The 10,105-nt window shown below is 37.2% G+C and overlaps 3 protein-coding genes across 3 annotated transcripts in view; 1 reads left to right on the top strand and 2 right to left on the bottom strand.

Moving 5' to 3' along the window:
* LOC116850720 overlaps positions 1-1,473 on the bottom strand; it is a 4,291-nt gene extending 2,818 nt beyond the window's left edge. Inside the window, exon 1 of the mRNA XM_032829325.1 lies at positions 933-1,473. Coding sequence (XP_032685216.1) covers positions 933-1,240 — 308 coding nt within the window. The 5' untranslated portion in view covers positions 1,241-1,473. The remainder of the gene's footprint in view (positions 1-932) is intronic.
* A 2,544-nt stretch (positions 1,474-4,017) lies between these two features.
* On the top strand, positions 4,018-4,673 carry LOC116850704. Its single transcript, XM_032829305.1, has one exon. It carries the CDS (start codon positions 4,251-4,253, stop codon positions 4,560-4,562), a length of 312 nt encoding a protein of 103 aa, XP_032685196.1. The 5' UTR covers positions 4,018-4,250; the 3' UTR covers positions 4,563-4,673.
* Positions 4,674-7,740: 3,067 nt separating this feature from the next.
* LOC116850703 lies at positions 7,741-8,396 on the bottom strand. Its single transcript, XM_032829304.1, has one exon. It carries the CDS (start codon positions 8,161-8,163, stop codon positions 7,852-7,854), a length of 312 nt encoding a protein of 103 aa, XP_032685195.1. The 5' UTR covers positions 8,164-8,396; the 3' UTR covers positions 7,741-7,851.
* Between the last annotated feature and the right edge of the window lie 1,709 nt (positions 8,397-10,105).

Below are 10,105 nucleotides of genomic sequence, written 5' to 3'. Positions count from 1 at the left end.
ATTGTTTTTTTCGCAATCATTATGGAGTCGCCGTCTTTACTTGGATATGGGTTATGGGTTGGGTTATGGTTATTGGTCCGATTATCGTTATGGACTCGTTTTGGATTATGGGTTGCGTTGGGTTATGGTTTAAGTTATTAGTTAGTACGATACTTACGCATGCGCAGTAATAATTATTTTTTTGAGGAAAATGTTAATAGGCATACCTATTTCTGGGTAGCGCTAAAAGTAAGGTTAATACAGTTAAAGAAACCCTCGAAAATAGTGATTCCCATTTTGAAAAATCACTATGACCTTGAAATAACCTTGAAAATCGAGTTCAAGGTCAAGGTCCTTGGTACCATTACGTGACCCCCTCTGTCCCCTTCTACTTTTGTCTGGACCATTTTTCTCTATCTGACTTAGATTACGAGAAATTCAGGTGGGGAGATTAAAATGGCCCACCCTGTATTTGTAAAAATCGATTTTTATTTATTTCGTGAATAAATACCAATGTATCACTTATACGTCTTACTACTGCGGATGACCATATTTCACTACTTTGACTCTTTATATCTTGGGAAATATTGACTTTTGGGACTTGGTGCAATGATAACTTTTTATCAGCATGGCGAAAACTATAACATAGTGAAATTTCAGCCAATTTGACCAAAAACCATTTTCCATAGGTTTTGTGCGGGGTCCTTTAAAAAAAAATTCATTTTTTAACAAAAAACTTTGCAGAAAATTGTTTATAAAAAAAGTTTACAACGAAACGTAAAATCCGCACGTAGTTCGTTGACAAATGTATTTTAGAAGCTGCAGGCAAAATTTTAAATAAATCGGTCAAGATTTGTGGGAGTTATGAGTCCGGCCAGTTTGAAAAAAGTGATTTCGAGAAAAACACGTTTAAAGTTTTATGTAACAATCAGCGATAGAAATTTTTTATTTACCTTTGCTTTGCGATACCTGCACCATACAATTGGCCTTCTTCATTGATGTTCTCCTCCTCCTGATCCTTCTTAGCCGATTTTAGTGATGATCGAGCCTCTTTTGCAGCATCTGTCAACGAGCGTTCTGAATATTTGATGCGCCGTGCATCAGTCTCGAGGCAGTAATTGTAGCAATTCGGTCCAATTGTCATGCTTAATTCTTTCATAATCTTCATAAGGTTTGAATATCCTTCATTGTACATGCAAACAGCAATATTACTTGCTGTATCAATAATAACTTTGCCGCTGGAAATTGATTTTGGAGCCATTGACCAAATCAAAGCGTTGTAACTTTCATTACTGTTTTGGGTGTAGCCACCTAAACAACGTTTAAGAAGATCGTCACTGCTTAATTATTCATAGATTGGCTTAATAGCATTAAAAATCATTTGAGGAAGAGCTGGCTTATGCTTAAATTCAGCTAATTTATTAGTGGCTTTTGCCTGCTGCCACTTGCATCACGAATCTTTACTGAGCGGGCATTTATCGTGCTGTGGCTTTTCGTCTGTGGATAACTTATGATAAAGGGTCGCCCAGATCTCCCGCCTCATATTTTCAATTGAATCATGATTACGACGGATAGCTAATTCGAAATAAAACAGACAATTCATCTATAAGTTTAGCAGTCAATTTGCCTTTTCCTCTAAGTCCTTTCATGGCTTTCTTCAAGTTGCTTTCTTCAATGGGTACGCGAAGGCGGGTACCCATTCATTTTTGGACGTGATCAATACATTCCTTTTTCTTCACTGATGAATTTTCTGCTTGTTGTGATTCCAAAAGATCCTCCAAAAGTTTTGGAATCTCCATCTCCAATGTAATTTGCGTATTTCACTTGATGCAATTGTTCTGAGCGTTGGAACATTTCAATGACTGTGTCGACTTCCATTTTGTCGGTCGATCTCTTATGATTCGCTTGACATTCGTCAGCGTGTGATGTTTCCACTCTTTGTATTTTTCAGTGACTTTTTTCTCTCAAAACTCCAATTAATGTTACCAATCCGTACAGTGATGAAGAGCCACGTTTTCTCCACGATCCATCGTCTGACACTGTTAAACCATCTGTTTGACCTTTTTCTATAGACAAAGCCTTTTCTTCTTGAGCTGCCATTAGCATACTTTTTTTAGCAACTGTTTCAGTTGCGCATGAAATTGTGTGCATGAGTCTATCGTAAAATGAATGAAAAATCGGTCGAGGAAGATCCATGAAGGCGCAAAACTTTTCTATTCCATAAAGACCAACATCCAATAATCGCATAACAAAAATCATTCTACGATTTACTTCATATGCATTATCAATAAAAGGTCAATTCAGAATGAAAATGTCGCCGCAGTTCTCACAAGAAAGAACGATTTTGAATCCCAAGCCTCGTTTGGTGCTTTCGCTGAATGTCACTTTAGAATGGCACGTTTTACACACAACAGATTTCGAAATGGCAGTAAAAACCGCAATAAAATTTAATAAACGGTAGCCAAAAATTTCATTCACTTTGATTTCATCATATCATTCTTTAGATTTACTTAGTTTCTTAGCAGAAGTACCGACGCTCTCCGGCGCAGCCTCCATTTCAAATCGATTCAACGGTCTCCTGCCTGATATCTTCGAGATGTGAAGCGTTTGCGAAGGGATCCTTCTGAGAATAATAAAGGGAATAGTTACGCACAGTTAAGCTTAGGTAAGGTTTTCTTAGGTTCCTAGTGAACGTGTAGATGGCACTAATGAACATATAGATGGCATTAGTAGTATAAAAGAGCAAATATGTTAATATAGGGTCAGTATAGCCGTTGAAACGATACAGTTTACACGACATTTTTGTCTTATATTTATGGATACAAAATTTGTATATCGATTATACGCTTTAAAAAATTAGTGATTACTTATACAATGAGTGGAACAGTATCGCAGAGTCGTAAAGGTACGAAAAGTACTAGTAGATATGAGAAAAAGTCGAAGATATCAGGCAGGAGACCGTTGAATCGATTTGAAATGGAGGCTGCGCCGGAGAGCGTCGGTACTTCTGCTAAGAAACTAAGTAAATCTAAAGAATGATATGATGAAATCAAAGTGAATGAAATTTTTGGCTACCGTTTATTAAATTTTATTGCGGTTTTTACTGCCATTTCGAAATCTGTTGTGTGTAAAACGTGCCATTCTAAAGTGACATTCAGCGAAAGCACCAAACGAGGCTTGGGATTCAAAATCGTTCTTTCTTGTGAGAACTGCGGCGACATTTTCATTCTGAATTGACCTTTTATTGATAATGCATATGAAGTAAATCGTAGAATGATTTTTGTTATGCGATTATTGGATGTTGGTCTTTATGGAATAGAAAAGTTTTGCGCCTTCATGGATCTTCCTCGACCGATTTTTCATTCATTTTACGATAGACTCATGCACACAATTTCATGCGCAACTGAAACAGTTGCTAAAAAAAGTATGCTAATGGCAGCTCAAGAAGAAAAGGCTTTGTCTATAGAAAAAGGTCAAACAGATGGTTTAACAGTGTCAGACGATGGATCGTGGAGAAAACGTGGCTCTTCATCACTGTACGGATTGGTAACATTAATTGGAGTTTTGAGAGAAAAAAGTCACTGAAAAATACAAAGAGTGGAAACATCACACGCTGACGAATGTCAAGCGAATCATAAGAGATCGACCGACAAAATGGAAGTCGACACAGTCATTGAAATGTTCCAACGCTCAGAACAATTGCATCAAGTGAAATACGCAAATTACATTGGAGATGGAGATTCCAAAACTTTTGGAGGATCTTTTGGAATCACAACAAGCAGAAAATTCATCAGTGAAGAAAAAGGAATGTATTGATCACGTCCAAAAATGAATGGGTACCCGCCTTCGCGTACCCATTGAAGAAAGCAACTTGAAGAAAGCCATGAAAGGACTTAGAGGAAAAGGCAAATTGACTGCTAAACTTATAGATGAATTGTCTGTTTTATTTCGAATTAGCTATCCGTCGTAATCATGATTCAATTGAAAATATGAGGCGGGAGATCTGGGCGACCCTTTATCATAAGTTATCCACAGACGAAAAGCCACAGCACGATAAATGCCCGCTCAGTAAAGATTCGTGATGCAAGTGGCAGCAGGCAAAAGCCACTAATAAATTAGCTGAATTTAAGCATAAGCCAGCTCTTCCTCAAATGATTTTTAATGCTATTAAGCCAATCTATGAATAATTAAGCAGTGACGATCTTCTTAAACGTTGTTTAGGTGGCTACACCCAAAACAGTAATGAAAGTTACAACGCTTTGATTTGGTCAATGGCTCCAAAATCAATTTCCAGCGGCAAAGTTATTATTGATACAGCAAGTAATATTGCTGTTTGCATGTACAATGAAGGATATTCAAACCTTATGAAGATTATGAAAGAATTAAGCATGACAATTGGACCGAATTGCTACAATTACTGCCTCGAGACTGATGCACGGCGCATCAAATATTCAGAACGCTCGTTGACAGATGCTGCAAAAGAGGCTCGATCATCACTAAAATCGGCTAAGAAGGATCAGGAGGAGGAGAACATCAATGAAGAAGGCCAATTGTATGGTGCAGGTATCGCAAAGCAAAGGTAAATAAAAAATTTCTATCGCTGATTGTTACATAAAACTTTAAACGTGTTTTTCTCGAAATCACTTTTTTCAAACTGGCCGGACTCATAACTCCCACAAATCTTGACCGATTTATTTAAAATTTTGCCTGCAGCTTCTAAAATACATTTGTCAACGAACTACGTGCGGATTTTACGTTTCGTTGTAAACTTTTTTTATAAACAATTTTCTGCAAAGTTTTTTGTTAAAAAATGAATTTTTTTTTAAAGGACCCCGCACAAAACCTATGGAAAATGGTTTTTGGTCAAATTGGCTGAAATTTCACTATGTTATAGTTTTCGCCATGCTGATAAAAAGTTATCATTGCACCAAGTCCCAAAAGTCAATATTTCCCAAGATATAAAGAGTCAAAGTAGTGAAATATGGTCATCCGCAGTAGTAAGACGTATAAGTGATACATTGGTATTTATTCACGAAATAAATAAAAATCGATTTTTACAAATACAGGGTGGGCCATTTTAATCTCCCCACCTGAATTTCTCGTAATCTAAGTCAGATAGAGAAAAATGGTCCAGACAAAAGTAGAAGGGGACAGAGGGGGTCACGTAATGGTACCAAGGACCTTGACCTTGAACTCGATTTTCAAGGTTATTTCAAGGTCAAAGTGATTTTTTAAAATGGGAATCACTATTTTCGAGGGTTTCTTTAACTGTATTAACCTTACTTTTAGCGCTACCCAGAAATAGGTATGCCTATTAACATTTTCCTCAAAAAAATAATTATTACTGCGCATGCGTAAGTATCGTACTAACTAATAACTTAAACCATAACCCAACGCAACCCATAATCCAAAACGAGCCCATAACGATAATCGGACCAATAACCATAACCCAACCCATAACCCATATCCAAGTAAAGACGGCGACTCCATAATGATTGCGAAAAAAACAATGAATATTAAAAATCCTTAGTACGTACATGTCTCATGAATATTTTGAATATCTCTCTCATAAAAACATACTTTGTTTAGTTGTTACATCAATTTGATTTTTCATAGTCATAAAGTACGATTCAATAATTCTTCGATTCTTCTCTTTTTTTATAGTTTGTAAAATTTCGATTAACATTGCATTATCTACAATTTGTTAAGGTGAAGAACAGCTCTAAAAATGGCTGACTATCAGCCCGATGACATTGTTGATATGATAATGGTGTTAGGCGAAAGTCATAATAATTATCGTGCTGCAGCAAGACTTTACGCTGAACGCTTTCCAGATAGACGACACCCAGATCATAGGACAATAAGTACATTAACTGAAAGAGCTCGTGGTGGACATATGGTTCGCCATCGCAGGCGCCACGAATACGACGAAAATGATGCTCGTGTTCTGACTGTTCTTGCAATCGTTCACCTTGATCCTCATATCAGCAGTCGCCGAGTTGAAAGAGAAATTGGCATACCTAGAAGAACCTTTTTGAGAATTCTTAAAGTCCATAAATATCATGCTTATCATTTAACTTTAGTTCAAGAGTTACAGTTTCATCATTTTCAACAGCGAATTATGTTTTGCCAATGGGCTTTGCAGATGATAGAGAATGATCCTGTTTTTTTCAACTTTGTGCTTTTTTCTGATGAAGCTAAATTTCAAAGTGACGGAGAACTCAATAGGCATAATTGCCATTATTGGTCGGATGAGAATCCTCATTGGCACAGGACTGTGAATCATCAAAGACGTTGGAGCCTTATAGTATGGTGTGGCATCGTCAACGGATATTTCATTGGTCCTTATTTTTTTGAGGAAAATGTTAATAGGCATACCTATTTACATTTAATTAGAGATCGGTTACCTGAATTGATGGAAGATGTCGATTTAGAAACGCGACGAAGAATGTGGTTCCAGCAGGATGGTGCACCACCACATTTTGCACGAATCGTACAGGCTTTCTTGAATGAAAATTACTATGGGAGATGGATTGGACGAGGCGGTCCGGTTAATTGGCCTGCTTGTTCACCCGATCTCACATCCCCAGATTTTTTTTTATGGGGCTATTTGAAAAATATTGTTTTCGAACAACAGCCCACAACAAGAGCAAACTTTGAAGATCGCATTCGTCGAGCATGCGCTGCAATTCCAAGGCAAACTCTCCTTAACACCGTACGCCATTTCCAAAGACGTTTGATTTTATGCCTTCAAGCAAATGGAGGCAACTTCGAACATTTGCTTCGAAATTAAATTAATAATTTTTAAAATAGTGAGAGGCGAGGGGACTCACTTTAATCCAGCACCCCAAAGGAAACAGTACTTACTACGTCCACGTCGTTGTTTCTGGGTAGCGCTAAAAGTAAGGTTAATACAGTTAAAGAAACCCTCGAAAATAGTGATTCCCATTTTGAAAAATCACTATGACCTTGAAATAACCTTGAAAATCGAGTTCAAGGTCAAGATCAGAGTACAGATAGGTGACCCCCTCGGCCCCCTTTAACATTTGTCTGAACCAATTTTACGTATTTGGCTTAGGTTCCGATATATTCAATTGGGAAATCAAAATTCGCAAACCTGACCTTCATTCGACCTTGCCATGACCTTGATTAACATATCATTTTGAACGTAAAATTTCCCGCTCTTTTCAAATCCGGGGTCAAAAATAGGTGTTCCCATTTAAAAAAATCACTTTGACCTTGAAATAACCTTGAAAATCGAGTTCAAGGTCAAGGTCCTTGGTACCATTACGTGACCCCCTCTGTCCCCTTCTACTTTTGTCTGGACCATTTTTCTCTATCTGACTTAGATTACGAGAAATTCAGGTGGGGAGATTAAAATGGCCCACCCTGTATTTGTAAAAATCGATTTTTATTTATTTCGTGAATAAATACCAATGTATCACTTATACGTCTTACTACTGCGGATGACCATATTTCACTACTTTGACTCTTTATATCTTGGGAAATATTGACTTTTGGGACTTGGTGCAATGATAACTTTTTATCAGCATGGCGAAAACTATAACATAGTGAAATTTCAGCCAATTTGACCAAAAACCATTTTCCATAGGTTTTGTGCGGGGTCCTTTAAAAAAAAATTCATTTTTTAACAAAAAACTTTGCAGAAAATTGTTTATAAAAAAAGTTTACAACGAAACGTAAAATCCGCACGTAGTTCGTTGACAAATGTATTTTAGAAGCTGCAGGCAAAATTTTAAATAAATCGGTCAAGATTTGTGGGAGTTATGAGTCCGGCCAGTTTGAAAAAAGTGATTTCGAGAAAAACACGTTTAAAGTTTTATGTAACAATCAGCGATAGAAATTTTTTATTTACCTTTGCTTTGCGATACCTGCACCATACAATTGGCCTTCTTCATTGATGTTCTCCTCCTCCTGATCCTTCTTAGCCGATTTTAGTGATGATCGAGCCTCTTTTGCAGCATCTGTCAACGAGCGTTCTGAATATTTGATGCGCCGTGCATCAGTCTCGAGGCAGTAATTGTAGCAATTCGGTCCAATTGTCATGCTTAATTCTTTCATAATCTTCATAAGGTTTGAATATCCTTCATTGTACATGCAAACAGCAATATTACTTGCTGTATCAATAATAACTTTGCCGCTGGAAATTGATTTTGGAGCCATTGACCAAATCAAAGCGTTGTAACTTTCATTACTGTTTTGGGTGTAGCCACCTAAACAACGTTTAAGAAGATCGTCACTGCTTAATTATTCATAGATTGGCTTAATAGCATTAAAAATCATTTGAGGAAGAGCTGGCTTATGCTTAAATTCAGCTAATTTATTAGTGGCTTTTGCCTGCTGCCACTTGCATCACGAATCTTTACTGAGCGGGCATTTATCGTGCTGTGGCTTTTCGTCTGTGGATAACTTATGATAAAGGGTCGCCCAGATCTCCCGCCTCATATTTTCAATTGAATCATGATTACGACGGATAGCTAATTCGAAATAAAACAGACAATTCATCTATAAGTTTAGCAGTCAATTTGCCTTTTCCTCTAAGTCCTTTCATGGCTTTCTTCAAGTTGCTTTCTTCAATGGGTACGCGAAGGCGGGTACCCATTCATTTTTGGACGTGATCAATACATTCCTTTTTCTTCACTGATGAATTTTCTGCTTGTTGTGATTCCAAAAGATCCTCCAAAAGTTTTGGAATCTCCATCTCCAATGTAATTTGCGTATTTCACTTGATGCAATTGTTCTGAGCGTTGGAACATTTCAATGACTGTGTCGACTTCCATTTTGTCGGTCGATCTCTTATGATTCGCTTGACATTCGTCAGCGTGTGATGTTTCCACTCTTTGTATTTTTCAGTGACTTTTTTCTCTCAAAACTCCAATTAATGTTACCAATCCGTACAGTGATGAAGAGCCACGTTTTCTCCACGATCCATCGTCTGACACTGTTAAACCATCTGTTTGACCTTTTTCTATAGACAAAGCCTTTTCTTCTTGAGCTGCCATTAGCATACTTTTTTTAGCAACTGTTTCAGTTGCGCATGAAATTGTGTGCATGAGTCTATCGTAAAATGAATGAAAAATCGGTCGAGGAAGATCCATGAAGGCGCAAAACTTTTCTATTCCATAAAGACCAACATCCAATAATCGCATAACAAAAATCATTCTACGATTTACTTCATATGCATTATCAATAAAAGGTCAATTCAGAATGAAAATGTCGCCGCAGTTCTCACAAGAAAGAACGATTTTGAATCCCAAGCCTCGTTTGGTGCTTTCGCTGAATGTCACTTTAGAATGGCACGTTTTACACACAACAGATTTCGAAATGGCAGTAAAAACCGCAATAAAATTTAATAAACGGTAGCCAAAAATTTCATTCACTTTGATTTCATCATATCATTCTTTAGATTTACTTAGTTTCTTAGCAGAAGTACCGACGCTCTCCGGCGCAGCCTCCATTTCAAATCGATTCAACGGTCTCCTGCCTGATATCTTCGAGATGTGAAGCGTTTGCGAAGGGATCCTTCTGAGAATAATAAAGGGAATAGTTACGCACAGTTAAGCTTAGGTAAGGTTTTCTTAGGTTCCTAGTGAACGTGTAGATGGCACTAATGAACATATAGATGGCATTAGTAGTATAAAAGAGCAAATATGTTAATATAGGGTCAGTATAGCCGTTGAAACGATACAGTTTACACGACATTTTTGTCTTATATTTATGGATACAAAATTTGTATATCGATTATACGCTTTAAAAAATTAGTGATTACTTATACAATGAGTGGAACAGTATCGCAGAGTCGTAAAGGTACGAAAAGTACTAGTAGATATGAGAAAAAGTCGAAGATATCAGGCAGGAGACCGTTGAATCGATTTGAAATGGAGGCTGCGCCGGAGAGCGTCGGTACTTCTGCTAAGAAACTAAGTAAATCTAAAGAATCATATGATGAAATCAAAGTGAATGAAATTTTTGGCTACCGTTTATTAAATTTTATTGCAATTTTTACTGCCATTTCGAAATCTGTTGTGTGTAAAACGTGCCATTCTAAAGTGACATTCAGCGAAAGCAGCAAACGAGGCTTGGGATTCAAAATCGTTCTTTCTTG

Source organism: Odontomachus brunneus, unplaced genomic scaffold, assembly GCF_010583005.1.
Source record: "Odontomachus brunneus isolate Ranch 3 - 2012 unplaced genomic scaffold, Obru_v1 Obru_scaffold_153, whole genome shotgun sequence".
NCBI lineage: Eukaryota > Metazoa > Arthropoda > Insecta > Hymenoptera > Formicidae > Odontomachus > Odontomachus brunneus.
Note: the sequence above shows the minus strand (reverse complement) of the source record. Positions and strands in the feature narration are given on the sequence as shown.

Bases quoted from the DNA above. Each gene is read 5' to 3' on its own strand.
- LOC116850704 (XM_032829305.1), top strand. From the start codon at position 4,251: ATGGCTCCAAAATCAATTTCCAGCGGCAAAGTTATTATTGATACAGCA.
- LOC116850703 (XM_032829304.1), bottom strand. From the start codon at position 8,163: ATGGCTCCAAAATCAATTTCCAGCGGCAAAGTTATTATTGATACAGCA.